This window comes from Peromyscus californicus, unplaced genomic scaffold (assembly GCF_007827085.1).
Source record: "Peromyscus californicus insignis strain IS unplaced genomic scaffold, ASM782708v3 Scaffold_16__1_contigs__length_79575227, whole genome shotgun sequence".
NCBI lineage: Eukaryota > Metazoa > Chordata > Mammalia > Rodentia > Cricetidae > Peromyscus > Peromyscus californicus.
The window spans coordinates 40,113,120-40,136,210 of NW_026294458.1; the positions used below are offsets into that span (position 1 = coordinate 40,113,120).

The 23,091-nt window shown below is 38.3% G+C and overlaps 1 protein-coding gene across 3 annotated transcripts in view; it reads right to left on the reverse strand.

The window, feature by feature from the left end:
* The window catches only part of Tbc1d23 (TBC1 domain family member 23), a 58,982-nt gene that overhangs the window by 30,746 nt on the left and 5,145 nt on the right, over nt 1–23,091 (reverse strand). For 2 of the 3 annotated variants that reach the window (XM_052740916.1, XM_052740915.1), the window contains exons 2-8: nt 13,445–13,556; nt 10,284–10,389; nt 8,393–8,597; nt 3,553–3,676; nt 527–651; nt 394–440; nt 1–56 (exon numbers count right to left, since the gene is read on the reverse strand). The exon at nt 1–56 is cut by the window's left edge and continues 48 nt beyond it. In XM_052740916.1, the coding sequence (XP_052596876.1) occupies nt 1–56; nt 394–440; nt 527–651; nt 3,553–3,676; nt 8,393–8,597; nt 10,284–10,389; nt 13,445–13,556 (775 nt within the window). Of the gene's footprint in view, nt 57–393; nt 441–526; nt 652–3,538; nt 3,677–8,392; nt 8,598–10,283; nt 10,390–13,444; nt 13,557–23,091 lie in introns of those variants that run through there. The other variant, XM_052740917.1, reaches the window with a different exon arrangement.

Genomic DNA, 23,091 nt, shown 5'->3' on the forward strand with positions numbered 1-23,091 from the left:
GAAGAGGTCTTCTATATCTTCCAGATTCAAACTAGATGGAGTATTTTCCAAGAAGTCTGAAATGCAATTACAGACATGGCAACAATTAATCAATTATTTATGAAGTATTTTCTTCACAGTTATTTGTGAAGAAAACTGTCCCTGTTTAAAGCTACAACAGTTCCAACATAAGCAACATATAAACAATCTCAGCAGTGATTCTCTGACGGGCTGTTTTCATCCTGTACACAATGCTGGGAACTGGACCCAGGGCCTTGTGGATACTAGTGCTTAAGAACCTGAGAGCTGAATGAAACCTCAGAACTCTGCCACACCCACCCTGTAACACTCTGGATGAGGTAACTGTGTTAGAGGCAGATCACATGACCTCAAGTGTTATTTTACACTACTTACGGATAACTTCTTCTTTGCTCTCAGACTCTTGTGCTGAAATAACTTCTCTGTAAAAAGGAACCAAGTGAACTTGAGTTAAATATTAAAGCACCATATCAAAAGTTGAAAAAAGAATAACATACTTGATACTTACTTTGTATTTACAAGGATAATTAACATTAAAAAATAAATAAAAAATGGATCTGCTTGCTGTAGATATCCATCCCATATCGCCTGAGTGACTTCAATGGAACAGTAATGTGCAAAAAGGCTCCCAAGCTACAGTCAGGAGAGAGAGAGACAGAGACATAAACCACTGGAGCTGACTCGGTCTTTTCAAGTTAGTGAAGCAAACTAGTCAGTAACATCATAGGAAATCATCTGCACCTGGCATTTAATGTATACCTTAACTTTAGCATATGAAACCCAAAGGCAGGACACTGGGGCCACTTAACTAGTCGTGTGACTTAAGGCATGTCATTTACCCTCATCAAAGCTTCCATTTCTACTTCTGTGACAAACAAAAACAAACAACACAAAAGAATACTCATTTTCTCCAGTGCTGAGAAGAAATAGTTAACCTAACTTTAGAGTGATCAAGACCTACCTCTTCCATCGTATTGTACGTGGTATTCAGAACTTGTAAGATGAGTTACCACATTATTACTGATTACAGAAAGCATTCAGCTTAGAAGGTAATTAAGAGGATCAGGCACAGCAGCTTAAGGATTCTGGTAAAAGCTCAACTCAGTACTAATGTCAGCTGCTCCCAAAGCTTGCTTATAAATAAATCACTGAAATATGAGACAAAATTCAAATTCTTCAATTCTTTAGATTTTTGGGAGCTCTCTGGGTTTTGTGTTTCAAGTAAAAGGAGTTACTAATTTATAACTTTCTCTACCACCTGTGTTTTAAAGCACATGAAGATCTAATTTCACTAGCTATTAAGTTTTCCTTAAGCCCAAAAATAATTACATCTAAAGAATTACATTTAAAGTATCTCATGGCTAAAAGGAACATAATATTTAGTGGAGACTTTGTATCAGGCACTAACTTATTGTTATGTACTGTTTATTAATTACCTTTAGTTCTTACAGTAGGCCTTAAGAGTAAGCTTCTCTCCCTAGACAAGGACTAGACTTGGATGACATAACTATCCTAAGTTCATAGAGCTGAGCTGTGGTGCTGGGACTAGGAAAAGCCCATGATTCCACAGCCCATAGCTGAGCATCGAACCAGAAGGCTTTAAAGCACAAAAATGCTGCTGCAAAATACTTTCTCAGTTTTTTTTCTGAAAAAATTACTATAACAAATGCAGACAGGAAGGTATGAATATAAACTAGAATATGCAGCCATCCTTAACCTCAGCTAAACTAAAGACACCATTACATTCCTCAGTCATGGGTTCCAAATAAAAAAACAACAAAACACCTTGCATTTCATCAAAGGCAAACTATCTGGCAGACCAGCTGGAGAGAACTTGGTTGGTTTAGCACATATTTTAAACCCTCTAGCACAGCATAGTACTAATGTAGAGTTTTGGCAATGGAAATGTCGTATCCTAGGCAGAGACCAACATTAATCATTAAAATGCTTAAGAAATAATTCCCTATTTTAACAAAAATAAATAGGTTTAATGGCAACATATAAACTCAGGAATGCTACAATTTTTTATGAATTTTGTTATTTTTAACTCAAAATGACAAAATTGGGCAAGAGAACTGAGGCAGAGGCTATTAAGATTTAATGCATCTGGAAATGAAACCAGTTAGGATGCTCGAATTACCATTTATGATTTCTAAATGATCCCATCATCTCCTGAGACATTATTATATTATTATTCCCATTTTACAGATAAAGAAACTGGAGCTCTGAGCCAAGTGCCTAGGCTCACACAGTTACCAGGAGGCACAATGGGAAGCTCCCTAAAGAAACGGTATGTAAGATATGATCAAAGAATATGTTTAGGGCTGGAGAGATGGCTCAGAGGTTAAGAGCACTGATTGCTCTTCGAGAGGTCCTGAGTTCAATTCCCAGCAACCACATGGTGGCTCACAACCATCTATAATGAGTTCTGGTGCCCTCTTCTGATGGGCAGGGGTACATACAGACAGTACACTGTATATATAATAAATAAATCTTAAAAAAAAAGACACATATCACAAACATGTGGCAAAAAAAAAAAAGAATATGTTTAGCTCCTTAGTAGTCTTCTAGCACTCAACCAATGCTGTAGGAATATCTTCATGTCAGCCTAGTAGGGCATTCTCAGAGTATGATCTGAGGATCCTAAAATCCCCAAGATTCTGTACCGGGAAATTCATAAATCACCACTATTTCACAAAAATTCTTAAGACTTTTAGTTGTCTATTTCACACTCATTCCCTCATTAATGAGCAGAATTCTCAAACTGAATACATTTAGAAGCAGTTATATGAACCCATCTGTCTTTAATTTAAGCGAGCAATAATGAAACATGAAAATATAAAATAATTGCATTATTCTCACTACTCTCTTTGGGAAATAGAGACATTTTTCACTGTAAGGTAGGCTAATTATGTTAGCATATAACAGATTTAGCATTACTTTTAGATGCACTAACAACAAATAATTAAAATTCCTTAGTTTTTACCTCCCAGTCAACATAACCCATATGAACAATGAATCATCAAAAAATTGTAAGAGCATATGGGGTTCTGAGACTCAAAGATCTGAGAAACTATGAGATCTAGAATGAGACATCCCACTGAAAATATACATACAGAAGGAAAAGCACTCTTTTATAGTCTTTTCTATTAACCATTTGGTAACTTTAGCTTTCCTCATGATTATTGATCAGTTCATATATACACTATCAATAGTTTCAACACGTAAAGTTTATAAGCATTATATATTTACAAAAATATAAAAATTAGTTTTAATACATATCATATGTAAGTATATAAATACATAATATTCACTAATATATATGAAATATATTATTGCTATATATATATATATATATATATATATATATATATGTAAAATAACAAAAGACTAATGTTGTGGGGTCTTGGGGGGATTCAGCATTTTACTACATAGCCCAGCCTAGCCCTGAACCCACATTCTTTCCTGCCTCTAACTAACTATAGTTTTATAGAAACTATTTTTCATTAAATGTTCCTACTTTCACTTTATTACCCAGTTGAGTGCATAGGAGTCTGGAGTGATTTTCTTTGTATCAAGAAAAGAACAAAGCTCAGGCTCATGGTACTGGATGAGCAATCGGAAGAGATGAAATGGCCTCCCCTTCAGGGAACAATCCCTACGAGAAAGAGAAGCAAAGTTTCTCATTACTAGGTCATACATGATCACACTGGCATTCAGTCCTCCTGAAACACCCATTTCCTCCTTCACTATCAGAGCATCCCAGCATTCACAGCACGCCCTCTGAGAGCCAGGCAGAGCTCTCTTCTAACATCTTTCCATAGGCCTGCTTATGGCTGACATGCAGCCACTTGAGGGAGGTTTCTGAGGCAAACCCAGGAGCACTCAAGTGAAAGGACTTCAGGGATCACTAAAAACAGCATTTAGGTTATTGTGACACAGGCAGGGTAGCCAAAGATCTAGAGGGCCCTGAGAGTGAGTCAGTCCAGCCTCCTCCTTCCTTGCCAAGAAAGCAGAAACTTCTTGGACTGCTTCAGTTTTGCACCACAGTTTATACGTTCAGAGGATGTCTTTCAGCAAAGGTATAAGTCTGGAAATACCACAGATGACATTTCAGAATATGACCTCTTAGCCTGAGACACTATCAAAATGGCCTAGGTACCAGGTGTCCACAGTAAATTCTAGAAAGTACTAAATGCCCAGCTTCAAAGGGTATTGTCTAAGTAAGATGAAAAACTTGAATTTATATACTGTTTCAAAGTAAGTCACCAAGTATATACTCTGCCATTTTTATTATCACAAGGCCTTTTCCCAAAGAAATATCACATTCCTGTGCAGATACTTCAAAAGAAGAAGAATTGCAAAAGGATAGAAACGTGTTCTGATGCCTGAATTCCCTGTGGCTTTTCACTATTAACTCAGGAAGCATCTTATCTAGTCAGCCACAAGCAGGCTCATCTGCCTAGGGTGGTCATGGGAGCTACCCAAACCCTGACTTCAAACTGTAGCCACACATCTGCTCCATGTGGAACAGGTACAGAGTGGTCCACATGCTAGCTCAGTACTCAGGAGACAGGGTTGTCTCTTCCTGACCACACGCTGTCTCTGATGGAAATACAGAAGCCACACCTTCAAGTAAATCGTTGGTGTGCTCAAGATTTGGCCATACTACTGCCGTCATACTTTGTGTATTTGTGTACTTAACATCTCAAAACTGAACAGTTATTTCATGGCAAAATAATCTACCAAAGACAGCCCATTTTCAGTCGCTTGATCTTACTGACCTTTGAACCACTGTATCTAAACCCAACCAAACAAAAAGCACTAAAGACATGGCTACTTTGCCCAGGGGTCTGTTAGTCAGGTGGTCCTATGAACTCTTCATTTAGGCCTGTAGGTTTCACTCACGGCTCAGTCTCCATAAACTACCTCAGCTTTAGTACTGAGATGCACCCTACTCAGTACAAAGGATCGAGGCAAGACTGTTCTCTGATGTATTAGTGAAAGCCCAGGCCATCATAATAAAAGCTAGCTACTTATGGAAGAAGCACTACCACATACTGTAAAAAACATTTCACAAACTTACTTCATTTTATCTTCACAAACAACCTATCGACCCCCATGCCCACTTTACAAATGAGAATACTGAGGTTCCAGTATGTCACTGAAGGTCATACTGCTAGCAGTTAATAAATTAGGAACCATGACTTGACCACAGAAACTGGGCCTTAGCTCATTATCCTACCATCTTCCCATATGTAAAACTTAGTACACAGCCGGGCGGTCGTGGCGCACACCTTTAATCCCAGCACTTGGAAGGCAGAGGCAATCAGATCTCTGTGAGTTCGAGGCCAGCCTGGTCTACAAAGCGAGTTCCAGAACAGACTCCAAAGCTACACACAGAAAGCCTGTCTCGAAAAAACAAAACAAACGAACAAATAAAAAGTCCACTAAATAATTATCACAGCTTTAACATGAAAGCATCATTAATTAGGGCCATCAAGATGGTTCAGTAGGTAAAGGCGTTTGCCACTAAGCTTCATGACCTAAATTCAATCCCAGGAACCCACTCCCACAGACTGTCCTCTGACCTCCACACATACACATGTGCATGCATACATACACAATAAAGAAATAAAGTAATAAAAACTTTAAAAAGCATCAGTAAAAATATTTTTAAATGTTATTTAGAGATGGGCATTTAGTTCAGTGGTAGAACATATACTTGACATGTGTAAGGACACAGGTTCAATTCTCAGCACTACAAAAATAAAAATAAATAAAAATGCTATTCAGAGGGCATAAATGAAAATTACATCTGTGAATACAATATTTAACATCGATGCAATGGTTTGTTATGGCTTTCAACTATCACTGTCTTGTTATCTTTGTCTTTTGAGACAGTGTCTCCTTCTGTAGTCCAGGCTGGATTAGAACTGATGATGCAGTCCAAGCTCACTGTGAACTCACAGCAATCCTCCTGTCACTCCTCCCAAGTGCTGAGATTGCAGGTGAGCCACCATGCACAGCTTGCTTGCTTGTTTGGTTGGTTTTTTGTAACTTATAAAATGTATTTTATGTTATTTGAGCATTTTGTCTGAATGTATGTCTGTGTACTATGTTCATGCAGTGTCTGAAGAGGTCAGAAGGTGTCAGATCTCCTGGAACTAGAGTTACAGACAGTTGTGAGCTGCCATGTGGGTGCTGGGAATAGAACCTAGGTCCTCTGCATGAGCTGCCAGTGCTCTTAACTGATGAGTCATCTCTCCAGCCTCCATGCCCACCTTTCAATCTACCCCTTTTGATATTACAAATGGCAGTACACAGAAGGCCCAGAGAGAACTGGATTTATCCTGGTAAGAATAATGCTAAATCTGAATACTTTCCCAGCTGGGTAAATGCAGAACACTCAAATGCTAAGGTAGAACACAGAGGCAGGAAGAACGCAGGGAACATGAACAGTAGCTGAGGTAAAACAGTGAGCATCACTGGGAGTAGGTCACTGAAGCCACATGCATTTAAGGGCTGCATACTCAATGTTACTCTCATCCACAGGGTTTGTCCTTGATACATTCTAGCCATCTTATGTTCCAACCAGTGGTAAGATGATATATTAAAACAGGATTCGTCAGTTGGGTGTGGTAGTGCACATCTTTAATCCCAGCACTCGGGAGGCAGAGGCAGACAGATCTCTGAGAGTTCAAGGCTAGCCTGGTCTACAAATCTAGTTCCAGGACAGCCAGGGCTGTTAGACAGAGAAACTTGTCTCAAAAATAACGACAACAGTAACAAACAAACAAACAAAAGGAACCAGGAAGAATGTGACAAGATGATGTGTGACATAGTTCAATATAACAGCCCCTTCCTCTCCACCTGTCACTCCATCACTCTTTAGAAACAGTGCTGGGACATCATGTCTCTTGCTGTGACTAGCTCTGTTACACTGAGAGATGGCCAGGAGAAGTAATAAAACACAGACAGCTGACAGCTATAGTGTGACAGAATTATACCTAACCAGGCATCCCAATTTCGGCTTTGCCATGACCATGGCCTTCTCCTTCAGTATCTTTGGGACCGTTTTCTTTACATGGAGAAGTATGGCTTCAAGGAAGCATAGAGTTTCACCACTCTGTTCTAACTATAATCTCCAGGGTGCTTTAAAAAAAACATGTAGAAATAGGTCTAGTGTGCTTATACTTAAACTCCTGGAACTTCTGGCTAAATCAATCTTTTTTTTTTCTTCTTCAGATATTTTTTTGTCTATAGATTTGGTTTTTGGCTAAACATTTCTCCAAAGAAGATAAATAACCAATAAACATAAAAGGATGTGTAACATCATTAGCCAGCAGTGAAATCCAGATCAAAAACCTCAACAAGGAACTGGCGTGCAGCTCAGCGTGAGCAGACTCCCAGCATGTGTATCCACAGCTGCACAGCTGAGCCACTGGACGAGATTATATTTAAAGTTTCTTTGGGCTCTGAAAATCTGACTGTCTGAATCACAGCAGTGGGAACTACAATTTTCGGCCTTATGAGGGCCTCCCCACCCTCCCCACTGCCATGGCCCCTTCCATAAGCAGTTACATGTCTGTCTAGTTTCAGCAAAAGCATCATTGGCTGGGGAAGCCATCCTTGATCCTGAGGGTAAATTAAGTCTCTCACAGCATATTCCTATAGCATTCTATATTTCACCTTCCTAAGACTCTGCACATTTCACTTATTAGTTCAACATCTGCATATGTAGGACTGGGTTCCTCCCTGAAGTCCCAGCAGCTCCCAGAGGCAGTACTGCCACTTATCTGCACATGCAGGACGGTATTCCTAACTGCAATCCCAGCACCTCACAGAAAGTGGGACTTACAAAATCCCGTTAGTTTTACTTTTCAGTAAAGATAGTAAGGTAAAAATAACATCAAATAAACCTAAAGTTAAGCTACAAATATCAACTCTAGTAGTGCAACTTCCTAATACAAAGAATCCTTTAAAAATCTTTATAATGGGGGCTGGAGAGATGGCTCAGCACTTAACTGCACTGGCTGTTCTTCCAGAGGACTGACTAGGTTCCATTCCCAGCACTCACATGGGGACTCACAACCATCTGTAAATTCAGTTCCAGAAATCAGATGTCACATTCTGGCCTCCCCAGACACCAGGCACTCATGTGGTACACATACATACATGCAGGCAAGACACCCATATACATAATCAAGAAATTTTTCTAAATGTTTGTCACAAGAACAAAGTCAAATAGCAATTATACCTCTGGCAACCTCAAAAATTACTTGACCTATTTACTTTACCATCAAAAGAAATCTAACAAACTTTATTTCAAAGTGAAATGGACTTTCATAACCACAACCAAATCATATTTTACCTGGGAATGTACTTATTCATGATGGCATAAAAGCAGTTGTATAGGTCGCTGCGAGGCAGCTGGAGACACACCAGTGGCTTTAGTAGATGAGTCCAGCTCAGGGATGTGCTGTATTTAACATTGCGTGACTTACAGTAAAAAGTAATTACAGATTCTACATCCAGAAGTAAATCTGCTGTCTTCTCCTTTGGCACTGAGAGCTGCTCTAGAAATAAAGCATCAAACCAAAGTTACCAGGGAACTACTAGAGGCTCAGGGACGGGGCATACTACCTGTCCACAAATACATTCTGGGAGTGTATGAAACGATGATAAAAGCAGTAAAATCTTGACAGTACTTTTCTCATAATTTTATTTTTTATTTTTGTAGTAAGGAAATAGAACCAAGGCTTTGCATACGCTAGGTACCTGCTTTATCACTGAGCTATGTCTAGTAGTTCTTATATTCAATAGACACTGGTTCACAGATGCAAAACCTAAGAGAAAACAGTTAAAATTCTTTATAACCACCTCATTTTAATTTTTTTTTTTTTTTTTTTTTTTTGGTTTTTCGAGACAGGGTTTCTCTGTGTAGCTTTGCACCTTTCCTGGAACTCGCTTTGGAGACTCATTTTAATTTTTAAAGCTGTCACTGTGTATACTCGTTGTATATGGTACTGTGTTACCTAAGGACATCGTCATACAATGATATATTTATGCTGAATATATTCTCCCTAATCTTCTAACTTAAAGCAAGAACGCTGTTACAGAACAACCATCAGTTTCACATGAAGTGTTGTGTGTTTTTCCCTAGCCCTCAGAGAGAAGGGAAGACAGAAGACAGTTTACTAACAAACAGTACTTAGTGACATTGACCACAGTCATGTGAAACGGAAGATGGCCAATTTGAGGCGGAGTGGTGGGCAACGACAGGCATAAGCCAAGAAGCTGGAAAGCCAACGGACATTTTCTAACAGGACTATCAAGTGTTCCACAATGTGAAGCTTTGGTACGTAGAGGGAAAATTCATTCTCTACCATAAAATTCAGTACTTTATTTCTTCCCTTCCCTTGTTCTAAATCTTAGTTTTTATTTTATAATAAAGCTAATCAAACATGCACAAGCAAAATTACCTGTGACTTCTCATACTGGTTTATAGAATAAACAGATATAAAATGTGAATTAAATATGAACAAAACTATAACCATTATTATTAACATCAAGGTAATCTCAGAAATATATGATATACATCATGTGAAGTCTTCAAATCTCTGGTCCAAATTCCCTTTCTTTTGTTCACACTAACAATGTCTTTCTGTCTGCTTGCCTGCCTGTCTGTCTGTAGTCTGGTGATAGAACCCAGGCTCTTGTATGTGTCAGGCAAGCACTCCACTGAGCTACATCTCAGATACAGTTTCTGAATAGTTAGTACACTGAAGCCTGTTTAACCAATGCATTAACTAAGATGTAACAGAAAAACAAGAGATTCCAACGTACTATAAATAATCAGAAAAGATAGGTATAAACTACATTGGCTTAATATATATCATGAATTAACACAGATTTTTGTAGAGTGGCAGGAAACCTATTCACCCATGATTTATAACAATTTTAAAACAGTAGATCATGATCTGCAATACATAAACTTAGAGAAAACAGTCTCTTTCTTTGAAGGCTGCATATAAGCATGTGGGCCTATAATTATATGAGAAACAAGGTGAAGAGCACAACAAAACTGTAAATGTGTAAAAAAAATCAATAATATAAAAGGAACAGTAAAAACTGGGCTCTTTCTCAAAATTGTATGTCTCAAGATTTTTTTTTTTAAAGGGCCAAACTTTTTACAAGACTTTTACAAATTCAACATATCCCAAACTATAACAAGATAGCCTTTTCACAGTTATCAAACTTACCAATAAACTCTAGGCAATCTTTATGAATAGTGTTCTGCTCGGGCAAGTCTAAAATACCATCCCAGGATGCCAAACTATCACCTTTTCCTGCAACGTTCAGAGCAATCTGGAAAAAAGATGTTAGAAGCAACTAGCACCATTGTTACTGCTCTTTCCTGTAAAATATGCTGCACTAAAGAAAGCAGGAATTTAGGAATAATAACAAGATTACAAGCTTAAGTATCTGTACACCACCAAGTGTCACCACCACCAAGTGACAAAATTCTCCTATAGTAGATTTCTCCACTTCATGTTGATTCAGTGAATAGAGTGAATTATACAATATTTGTATACTTACAAACATGGCTTTATTTAAACTATTTTTGAAATGTAAAAACTAAGAATGTAATATTAAAAATTAAAAAATATACCTATGCCATGTACAATTTAAAAGTATAAAAAAGAATTCTTAATGAATTGAGATGTTATTTTGTAAGTTTTTTCAAGTATGTGTAAAAACTTATTTATTTATCTATTTATTTATTTGAGACAGGGTCTGTCTATGTAGCCCTGTCTATCCTGGAACTCACTCTGCAGACCAGGCTGGCCACCACACATTTTTATTTTATTTTATTGGCAATGTTGGGGGGGATTTGAACCTAGAAGCCCTGCACAGGGTGGGCAAGCACCCTACCACTGAGGCACATCCCCAACCAAAATTAGCACTGTCTTAATTAACACACTCAAGTGACCGTCAAATGCAATAAGTAGTCCTTCCAGCATTTGAATCTGAGCAAATCACCATAAAATTACTTTTCTAAGACAATTGAAGAAATTATTTTGATACTAAAGAATTGTGGTTTTTAGACAACTAATGGTTGGTGGAGAGAGAAAGACATTTTCTTCAGTGGGTACAGCCACTGGATAAGACTGCCTACGCTCCTATAAGTAACTCTAAAGATACCTGGATCACCTCCCCACAAAATGGGGTGAAAAGACATGAAATTAGAAGAGACTTACTACAAAGAGGAGCAGGACCAGCGAGAAAGGAAGGGAGAAGAGGGTGGTGGAGGGGAATACGACCAAAGTATGTAATATATATGTGTGAAGCCGTTACAATGAAATTATTATTGTGCACGGTTAATATGTACTGATAAAAAGTAAGAAGTACTGTCTGATGGTCTTAAAGTCACTTCAAAATTATTTTTCAGAAATTTCATTTTGAAGTATTTTAGTTACACTACTAAGGATTTGCTTTAAAATAATTCAGCATCAAGGGACAGGGAAGATAGGAAGAGAATATTAGTCAAACAAGACTGGTCAGATGCCAGTAAAAGTTAAAGTTGAATTATAGATACATGACAGTTCACTGCACAAGTCTCCATTCTTTTCAATGGCAAGGCACACACAGCATCTGTATATTCTCCTTTATGAGACAGATTTCTGCCTTCACAGACATTATCAGATTAGAGGAACTATTAAATAAAGAATGGCATAAGCAGGTTGATAAATTGCACTGTGAAATCATGAAAACAACCCATGGAAACTTATCCATGGCAGTAGAAATGGCTAACGCCTGATAAAGCACTCACCATGTGCCATACACTATTCTATGTGTTTAAATTCCTGCAATACTGCATTTGGAATGTTATGTGCAGTTATAATTCCAATTCTGTTAAATGTATATACATCTAGACATTATTGTGTGGTTTACCTACTGGTAGTAACATGATTTTTTTTTTTTTTTGGTTTTTCGAGACAGGGTTTCTCTGTGTAGCTTTGTGCCTTTCCTGGATCTCGCTCTGTAGACCAGGCTGGCCTTGTACTCACAAAGATCCGCCTGCCTCTGCCTCCCAAGTGCTGGGATTAAAGGCGTGCGCAGCCACCGCCCAGTGTAACATGACTTTTTATTTCATCCTTTAAGCTTATAACTTTTCACAAATATCTAATATCTTTATTTAATTTTTTTCTTTTTTTTTTTTTCAATCTCCCACCCTACCAAGCCTGCGTCTTCCCTGTCTGTCCCTTTCCCAGATTCACGACTTTTGTTTTTGTTGTAGGATCCATTTGGTTGACTCACGGCCATCTATGTGACCACTGAACTAGAAATGCCCATTGGAGCCTGGTGGGGTCACCAGCAGATAAACAACTGATGACATTTACCACCCATTACCTCAATTTCTCCATAGGAAAAAGCGCAGTAGAAAATGGTAGAGACCCAAGTCCCTTCTCCATTTCTGGCTGGCTGGTGGGCCCATTCCTTTTTTTTTTTTTTTTTAATGATTTATTTATTTGCATTGGTGCATCTGTATAAGGGTGTTGGATCCCCTGGAACTGGAATTATAGACAGTTGTGAGCTGCCATGTGGGGTGCTGGGAATTGAACCCAGGTCCTCTAGAAGAGCAGCCAGTGCTCTCAACCGCTGAGCCATCTCTCCAGCCCCATGATGGGCCCATTCTTGAGCAGGCCCAGTGTAGTTAGCATAGTTGCTGAGCATTTATGAGAAAAGAAGACACATATGTGAGGTATGGTGGTGCTCACCTGTCATCCCAGCACTATAGAACAGAGAGGAAGGAAGGTGGATTGCAAGGCTAGGCAGTGAAACATAGCAAGATCGTGTCTCAAACAAAACAAAGTCAAAACCCACAACCAAAACCCCACATACAGCAGAGAACAGTTGGAAAAGCAAAAATAAAGAAAAACTGTAACCCCAAAACTCACAGACATATTTACTTTAATATACCTCAGATCATTCCATGTGTGTCTATATGTGTTCTATTTTACTTACTGTGCATGTTTCTTCTCTTAGCTACCATTCACTAACAATCTTCATACGAATTACAGCCATTTCTATCAATATTGTAAACATTATTATTAAGGACAGAAAACACTACAGAAACATTTATTTTGAGACAGGGTCTCATTGTGTCCTCCTGGCTGGCCTAGAATTTACTATATAGACCAGTCAAGCCTTGAGCTCAGAGATCTGCCTGTCTCTGCCTCCCAGTGCAGGCAGGGATTAAAGGTGTGTACAACTACACCTGGTTCAGAAACAATTAGTTAGTTACTCAGGTCCATTTTCTAGATGCAGCATACTCATAAACAGTCTTTTCAGAGAGTTGAAAACCAATTATTAAAAATTCTGTTAAGTGACTACATTTTACTCATAGGTTTCAAGTTACCTTCCAAACCTGTGCCCTCAGTTCAGCAGGCAGAGGTCTCCCTTGAATAATATTTCTCAAAGTTTCAAGATCACAACCTCCTGCTTCCAGGGCTTCTTCAAGATCTTTTTCCCTAAAAAGAAGAAGAAAGAAAAGTTCTGTTCATTCAAACTACTCTTGAATCATCTTTTTTTTTTCCCTTGTACAAATTCTCTCAGAAGGACGGCCAGCTAAAGGTTTTGGGCAGTCCAAACAACACAAGGCACATGCAGCACCATACGTTCCGTTTCAGGGACAGTTCTGCCTTCCCAGGTATTACCGACCAGAGACGTTAAGTAGAAGACAGCACAAGCACACTGACAGCACTGTCAACTCATGAAGACAAGTCCCAGGGACGTATTCATGGCAGTGGGAGGGCCTGATGCAGCACTCACATGTGCAAGGCACTGTTCCACAACTCACATGTGTTCACTTATTGTTTGTTTAGAAACAGGATCTCATATACCCCAGGCTGACCTGAAACTTACACTTCTGTTCCTCCTCCCTCCATCTCCCGAGAGCTGGGATTACAGAACACAACCACCCCACCCTGCACGTGTTCTTTTTAATCTCCACTACAGTGAGCTTACACACATCACTGGCTGCAACTTTGGTGCAAAATAAGGCAAAGAGGGGTTATGAACAGTTATGAGACAACTAGAGTAACCATCCTATGATATCAAAAATAATTATTCTTGTTTTTAATATGTTATCATCTCATGGCTATAATTGATAGCAAAGCCAGAAGACAAATTTTAGCAGTCTGGATTCAAATTCATAACATTATGCTAAACAGTGGCAAAGATGAGAAACCCTAAAATTCCACCAAGATATTCAAAGCACTGCAGTCGGGACTACTTACTGCATAATTCTATCAATGCTCTTCCCAGAGCAGAGCCTGACTTACAACAAGTGTTTGATAAATGTCAACAGAACAAAACAGGGCTCCACTGTTGTATTAAAACTGAAAACAAAACATCATCAAGCAAAGTAGGGGCAATTATGCGCAATCTACCATGTCTGAGGAGAAAAGTAGAAAGTTAATTTTCTTTCCACCATGCATGGTTAGGATGGTAAGTTAAGAACTTCCACAAGGTATGAGCTGTTTTGTAGCTAGAAATATCCTTAAATCAATTCCTTAGGAATTTTAGAGGTTGACATTTCAGTCATTTATTATTTTAGCATATATTAAAATCTGTAAAAATATAAAAAAATCATAACTCATTCATAATTTATAGCATTCTTGAAGCAACTTAAGAAGAAAGGCAGGGTTGCTAGAACCAGGAAATCGGGATGCTGTCTGACCTTCTCTAGTTTTAAAGAAAAATCAGTGACTGAATAATTTAGACCTCCCCACACTGATACGATTCTAAGACTACTGCGTAAATGTACACATTTCATTAGGTTGTCCTCTTAACAGAAAGGAATGAAATGAAAACGGAATCACTCAGGTACAATCAACAGAAAAGCACCAGTCAAGTGCAAAGTGTCCTTCAACTAAGTTAGTCCAAATTCACACGGACACACTGGTGACCACACAAGGCATATTTTGGTCTTTTGCAAATAATCACTACAAAGCTGGAAAATGAAACGAGAAAATAATCACTACGAAGAAAAGGAAACAGAACAAGAGATTTCAAGGTTAGTGTTGAACGTGCAGACCTCATAAAGACTGGAGTCTGTCTAGTTCATGCTAACCAAGCTATACAATACAGACAATAACAATTTCAAATGTGGTTTATAACTGTGAAATTAAGAAAAGACAATGTATGCATGGTAGATAAATAACATATGTTGTCAAATGTGTAAATGAAATGAAGAAAATATCCTTTAATTGAGATGGAATTTTATAATATAAATGAACTAGAATTTTTCTAAATTTTTAGGCCAACTCTTATTTTCTTTTTGAAGTAGCTCTGCCAAACACCTTACTATTCCAGACAACAAAGCTAGTATTTGGTCAAAATGCCCACTCTTCCAAGGACTTTCAGAGTCATAAGTAGCGTACAAGCACACTGGTTAATGCAGCTGCTGCTGGATTCTGTGATGCTGTGCCAGGGGATCACCAACTGTGGTGGCAGCAGAGACTGTAAGCAAGTAGAGACCAGAAAATACTATACTTGACGTAGTAAAGACACTTTCCACAAACCTAAATAATTCAAAACAACAGTGTCTTTTGAGGAAACCAAAGGTTCAGTTTTCAGACTTTGAACACTACCACTTGCAACTGTAGTAGAGAGTTGTGAACACTGCAGTTGAAGACTGTATGGAAGGATGAGCAGAGATGGGAACTTGACATAGCATTCAGCTCCCAAAGAGGCTCAAGTCTCAGCCTTTGAAGACACGGTACCTACAAGTCTAACTGGGTCCGGAGAGGTTTAAGTGGACAGACTGTAGTTTTCAGTCTTCTTTGGCTACAAAAAACTTCTAGCTGACGTTACAAGCTAAAGCTTGGTACAAATAAACTAGACAAGCAGACAAGGCCCCAAAACAGTAAAGTATAAGCTTTATTCATAAAAATAAGCAAGGATTCCCTTTGCTTGGCAAGTTCAAAACACAGCAAATACAAAGCCTTGTGGTTGGAAGTAAACAGAAAACCACTTCCCTCCTGGCTCTGTAACTCTGAAACTATAACATATATTAGAACACAACAGGGTACTTCAATGAGCTACCAATAACATGCTTACAAAATATAAATAAAAGTCCAACAATGGGTTTCACATCTGTGATCTCAGGAATCATGATACTAAAGGGCAAGAGAATTGTGGAAGTTCAAGGCCAACCATGACTACTGAGTGAGTTCCTGCCTCAAAAAACAAAAATCTAAAAACAGAAAGAAAAGAAAGTAATAACTACCTCCAAAATAAAATTTCCTCTCATAGTATGTTTTGTGGCAAAATCATCAAAGCACTCTAACCCAAGCTGTTTTAGAATTACAGTCAGGCAGACAAGGGCTCATACTGTGGCTATTAACTGAGTTGGATCCTCTTCCATCAGATAGACAGGAGCTGGGACATATAGAACACGTACACAATTGTACAGGAGACAAAAGCATAAACTCCATCCACTTCCAAACTTAATATGCATTCCCAATGCTTCTAATTAGTAAATCCAACTGAAAATTTTTATAATCGTTTTTAAATAAGCCATTAAATAAATCATATGAAAAATATGACTTCCAAAACAACAGATATTATCAATGTAGACCTTGGTTGCCTCTGTGGAATTGAGGGACAGCCCCTATTGCTGAAGACACCAGACACATAGGACACAGGACGTGGATGTGAACTCAATCTGACCCGAAGGCCTCTTTCCTGTCATCTACCTTCCATGGTTCCAGAAAATACTATGCAAGCTTCCGACAGAGGGAAGCAACTAAACAGTCCGACTCAGCAGCAATACCTATGAAGCATGACAATGACCAGAATGACATGATAGACATAAAGGTGCAATAAATGGCACTCACGTGTCAATGGTTGTCTAACTGAACTTAAAGCCCACTCAACAGGTGGGAAATCCTTGTATGGGAACCCAGTCAACTTCCTGGGGCTAGTGAAGCCATGGATCTTAGAAAAAACTTACTACTGCCACTTTGCTAGACCAGCATAATTCCTTACTACATTCTAAATCTTATCTCTATACCCACAGAAAAATGTAGCAATCACCCCTTATCAGAAGCCTCTCTTTATAGCAAATGAAGACTATCACTGAAAACCACAACATGATACAATGAAAGATCAACAGACTGTGGGGAGCCCAGCCCCAACAGATACAACTACATCACAGTTCCTCTATCTGTGGCTTAGCCAACATCATGGAAGAGAGTGTAGAAGACTGTAAGAACCAGGAAGTGTCCTGTGAAATGTTCTCTCCTAGAAACAGCTGCATAAACAAGAATGGAAGAACAGCACTATCACTGTACATGTAATGTGGAAAGAGGGAAACTTCCTACTACTAAACCAAGAACTACAGGCAACTACTGACTGCTGGGAGAAGGCTAATTAGCTTCTCCCAGGGACGAGCCACTTATTGGTTGTCCTATCCAGAATGGTCAGCCTTGAGATCACATACACACCACCAACAGAGACAGACTCAGATTGTTGTACTCGCATATATTTGTGTGCACGAATGCACGCATGCGCGCGCATTGTCTTTCCCTCAACTATGTTCAAAAACTTCTTTTACTCACAATTTCAAAATTTACAAAAACTGTTTAATTATATACATTGTTTAAACGGAAGGAAAACAAGAGTTACTTCACCTATTGTTTCAAGCATATTTCTGTATGTAAAGAAACATCACATCATTAGAATTCCATCATCACTCCTTCCCACCAACCCTTCCTCACCTTGTTCATTTATTCTCTGCCTCTACATATTTACCACTTGGAGTATTTCACATAAATGTAATCGTGGCACATGACCTTTAATGCCTGGTTTCTTCCTTTAGCATTATGTTTCAAGCTCTACTCATGCTGTAGTCTACGTATCAGCACATGCTTTTACTGCCAAATAATCTTCCAGCACATGAATATATCCTATTTTGTTTGTCCATATGATGATGGGCATTTGAGTTGTTTCAAGTTGAATATTATGACTACCTACTAAACTTAAATCAAGTGGTTAAATGTATGATTTCTCCTTAAAGAGCTCTGGAAGAATTTAAGAAGCAAATCTATTAAAGAGATGGGAGCAGCTCTTACTGGCTTGCAGTTCATTCAGATTTGTTTAGATGTAAGGCACTATGTGCACATATTAAGCCATGGCAGCTCCATGTGTGTATCATGTATATATCACTGCTAGCTTTAAGCCTGACCAGTTGTTTCTACTTCTAAACTAACTAACCAGCTAGCTGGAAGTACTGACAAACAGTATGACAGGCAGTAAGCACTCATTTCGAGTTGTTTTGTGGCTTACTTTGTGCCCTGCACTTCTGAGTGTTTCCTATGGCACAGCTCAAGAGACATCAGCACCAAACTTCTTTTGGACTTATTGTGCTACGATTTTCTAGCATGCTGGTTACAAATTCCTAACCCTGACCATTCTGCAGGACAGCTGGTAGAAACACAAATAGGACAGTTTTGTTACAGAATCATCTGTACAACAGCTATGGACAGAGTTCAGTGACCATAAGGTGCTTTGTGTAACCTGCTATTTTTAAATACAATCTCAAACCACCAACACTTTCTAGGTATTTCAGGCAAGACATGGACGAAACGTTAAGAAAGCCCTGGGGAACTTGCAGTCTTTTGAGAGTTTAACTTATTTATAAAATCTTGTCATCCGGGTTGGTGTCAGAATAAGGTATGACTGTCGTAAGTATTTTATTGGCTGGCATATTTATAAGCCATGGGGGAACATACCACATTTTAGATTAAAACTTAATGAAACTATGGTTAGAAGTATTTCTTCAAAAGCAGCCTTGGGAGATTCCTTTATCAAATGATACAACCCTTTCCAGAATATGTGTGTTAACCAGAACCCTTTATTAAGTAAAGAAGATGATGCTAAACATAGTTCTTTTGGTCAGACAGCCCACACAAATGTGGCAGCAACAAGATTTCTTCACTATGCAACGGGAAAAGGATACAACAATCACAGAAATTCAGTTCTGTAAAAATTAAAATTAACTATAAATGGAAAAATGTCAGCAAGTCTTTTTTAAAGATTTCCTTTTTTATCCACAAGCTATGAAGATCAAATTGTACCACATGGTAGCCCTTGCTCTCCTAAGGGATAAACTTGAGGAGTTACTTTGGGGCGGGGGGAGAAATTTCCAACAGTTGCATGTGTGAAGCTGAGCTGTGTCTGCTGTACGGTTTTCCATAGGAAACTGCAGAAGAGTTCTCCACTGGTGAAGAGTAAGTAACCCCCATCGGCTCTAACTTCTCTCCCTGTGCTTTCTCAAGATAAAAGTCCTCAGCATCGTCCTGTTCACCGACGCGTTTACTTGCTGGTTTACTTGTGGATGTGAACATGTGCACATGCCACAGCACATATGCAGAGACAACAGGACAACTTTCAGGGTCAGTTGTCTCCCTCCACCCCATAGGTCCTGGGATCGAACTCAGGCAGTCAGTTTGGCAGCAAGCACCTTTACCTGCTGAGCCCTCTCACCAGCCCACTTTCCAGAGAGAAATCGATTTTGAGTCAAAGCAATTTACTTGGGAATTAAAAACAGAAAATTAGCCGGGCGGTGGTGGCGCACGCCTTTAATCCCAGCACTCGGGAGGCAGAGCCAGGCGGATCTCTGTGAGTTCGAGGCCAGCCTGGGCTACCAAGTGAGTTAAAGGACAGGCGCAAAGCTACACATAGAAACCCTGTCTCGAAAAACCAAAAAAAAAAAAAAAAAAAAAAAAAGAAATAAAAACAGAAAATTGTTAGCTTAAAATAAAAAAAAAATGGGATGAAAATGGCAAAGTCTGTCGGAGACATTACCTCTATCTGTTACAAATTTCTTTTTCTTTCAGGGTTTCTCTCTATAACAGCACTGGCTGTCATGGAACTCATTTTGCTGACCAGGTTGGCCTCCAACTCACAAAGATCACCTGCCTCTGCCTCCCAAGTGCTGGGATTAAAGCGTGCACCACCACACTCGGCTCCCTTACAAATTTCTAGTTTACCCAAAGTACAATGACTAAAAACAAACAACAATAACAAAACAGTATTATTTCTCTTGAAAACAGTCTTAGGAAAAAATAGAACGAAGTGGGAAAGTGATCATTTTGTAACATCTGTGCAATCTTGTTTCCCAAAAGTACTTGATGTAAAAAAAAAAAAAAAAAATTCTACTTTGGCAAGGAATGTATATGCCCGACTTACTGGATTCCAAGCACTGATCAAGATTTCCTTGATAAAAGAGGCTTTCACTTATCTTCACGTTGGCTGCTTGATGGAATTTACAAAACAAACCTCAAGAAGTTCGGTATTCACTAGATATGATGGTTCCCACATTATCCTAGAACTGGGGCAGGAGGACTGCCACAAACTCAAGGCCAGCCTGGCCTATATACTGGGTTCTAGGCCAGCCTATTTCTTGTATTCACCTGCACATTCACGAGAGGGCACAGTTTTCTAAGGAGCATTTTTGTAACGTTCACCCTTCAGAACAAAGGAAAGGGCCAGTGAGATGACTCAGGAGGTCAAGATGCTTGCTGCACATGCCTGCTGCCCTGAGTTCAACCCCGGCACCCACATGAAGGTGGAAGGAGAGATCCAACTCCACAAGTTCATTCTCTGTCCTACACACACGCACACACACACACACACACACACGCACACGCACACGCACACGCACACGCACACACACACACACACACACACACACACACTAATAGAAACTCTTTACAGGGAAATAATACAAAGTTTCCTAGGTATTTAAAGCAAGTAAGTTACTTATTTCTCCATCACTGAATTAAAGCAACCGAGAAATTGCCGAGTTGTTAAGGTTATCCAAACAATATTATTGCTTCCATGTCCTAAATATTATCAAAAATAAAAATAAACTAATCTTCTAATATATGATAGATTACTTGTTATATTAACATACAGCATAATATACATTATGTGCATAATTTATCTAATATACATATATTTATTGATATATAACATTAAATAAATTTACTTTCTATTTAGATGACGTAGGTAACCATACTTTAAAGTTAAAAAAACCCTGTAATTTGAGACAGGGATATGAGAACATAATATTATGAAAATAAAAGGTCTATAAAGATAGATAGATATATATATATGACAGTGTACCTATAAATTTCTCCTTATTATCCTATCATGTCAATCATGAATTGTCTCTTCTCATGGATATAAGAGAGTTAGTAATGTACACAGCTCACAGATGTAGCCTTATATCTATACAGGGTCCACAAATAGTCAACACACATATATGCTCAATAATGCACATCTTTGAATACTGTGCTTTCCAAAACACATAGACAATTCAACATTTGATCCATATTTTTATGAGGGCTTTGTTTAGGAGTCTCTTAAAAGATATGTGAGATATATAACATAAATTCAGTCCATATTAGAACAATCACAGGGCTTACAGAAAGGAGACATTAATTAAGCACATATCTTTGATTAACAGGATGTGCCATACGACCTCTCTAAGTCCGTCCTCTCACCTCCAAGAAGGCATTAACAGTAATTCTTAGCTTCCTATCTCAAAGCACTGCTGTAAAATGCACATCACTTGTGTGTGTGCACATGAGTATATAGCAGGAAAAGCTCCATACAAATGCTTAATAACACTGCTTATATTTCCTTACTAAACTTTTTAAATATCATCTGGTATGGTTTGTATCTGAAATACTTTCTCACAGGCTCACATTTGAACAATTGGCCTCACACTGTGGCACTATTTTGTATTATTCCTTCTGACAAAATGATGAATTAAACCAACCAGAACACAGCACTACAATGAACAGCTCTGGCTTTAATACTGCTTCCATTTTTCCCCTAAAACTTTACCCAGCAGCTTGAATTAAATCGTACTGAGTGGATATTTGTTCAGCCATGAATGCTTTGCTAAACGATTTTTCTTTCTGATATGTAAGGACGGGCATTGTCTTTGGTTGACACCAAACAGAGGCCACATTTCAGCATTGTGTGGCAGAAATGCTCTACCAAGCATAGTTTATCAACTCTATTCAAAACTGTCCTCTTCATAAACTGGCTGTACATTACAGATGTACATTACATTATAGATGTTTCTTTAGAGAATTGATCCTTTTACAACTAAAAAAAAGTGTAATACTTGAAGAAGGATTCAGCAACACATTAGAATCATGAATTAAAGTGCATGCTGAGTAAAATTTCTAGATTAAGTAAGTTCAGAATGCCAACAATCATAAAATTAAAAGAAAAAAAAGTTTGGTTATAGATTTATATCTCTAAGGAATATTTAAGAAAGAATTACAGAAAATAAAAGCATATGAGTCAGGTGGTAGTGGCATACACCTTTAATCCCAGCACTCAAGGAGCAGACGCAGACGGATCTCAGAGTTCAAAGCTAGCCTGATCTACAAAGCAAGTTCCAGGACAGCCAAGGCTGTTACACCGAGAAACTCTGCCTTGAAAAACCAAAAAAAGAATAAATCAACTTTGATTTTATTAATTCAAATTCTAGACTAGTTTTTCAATTAACTTTAAATCATTTTAAGTTATAAAAAATTTATTAAGAAAAAATTTTTTTTTATCTTTTCAGTTTTTTATTTAAAGCTGTCACATGGACATCTGGCTTGTAACACTCCATGAAAAATAATTACTCTCATCAGCACTCTGTGTCAAGTTATGTTCAGATATGGAATATTTACTAATGTTCACTCTAATTTTACGTAAACCTGAAGAAAATAACATTTTATTATAATTTTCAAGAGGGAGAGAGTAAAAATATCTTATACAAAATAAACCAAGTAGTATGAGAAAAAATTATTTCCTAACAGCATGAATCTATTGTCCAGCTTCCTAAATGATGCAGATGTAGAGAGGTAGCAATAAGTGCTAACTACAGTGACGTCATTAGATGTCAAAAAAATTTAATGAGCAATGTATCCATGAAGGTGTGTATATGTGGCTGACACACAGATTTAAGAAATTTTTTTTCATTCATTT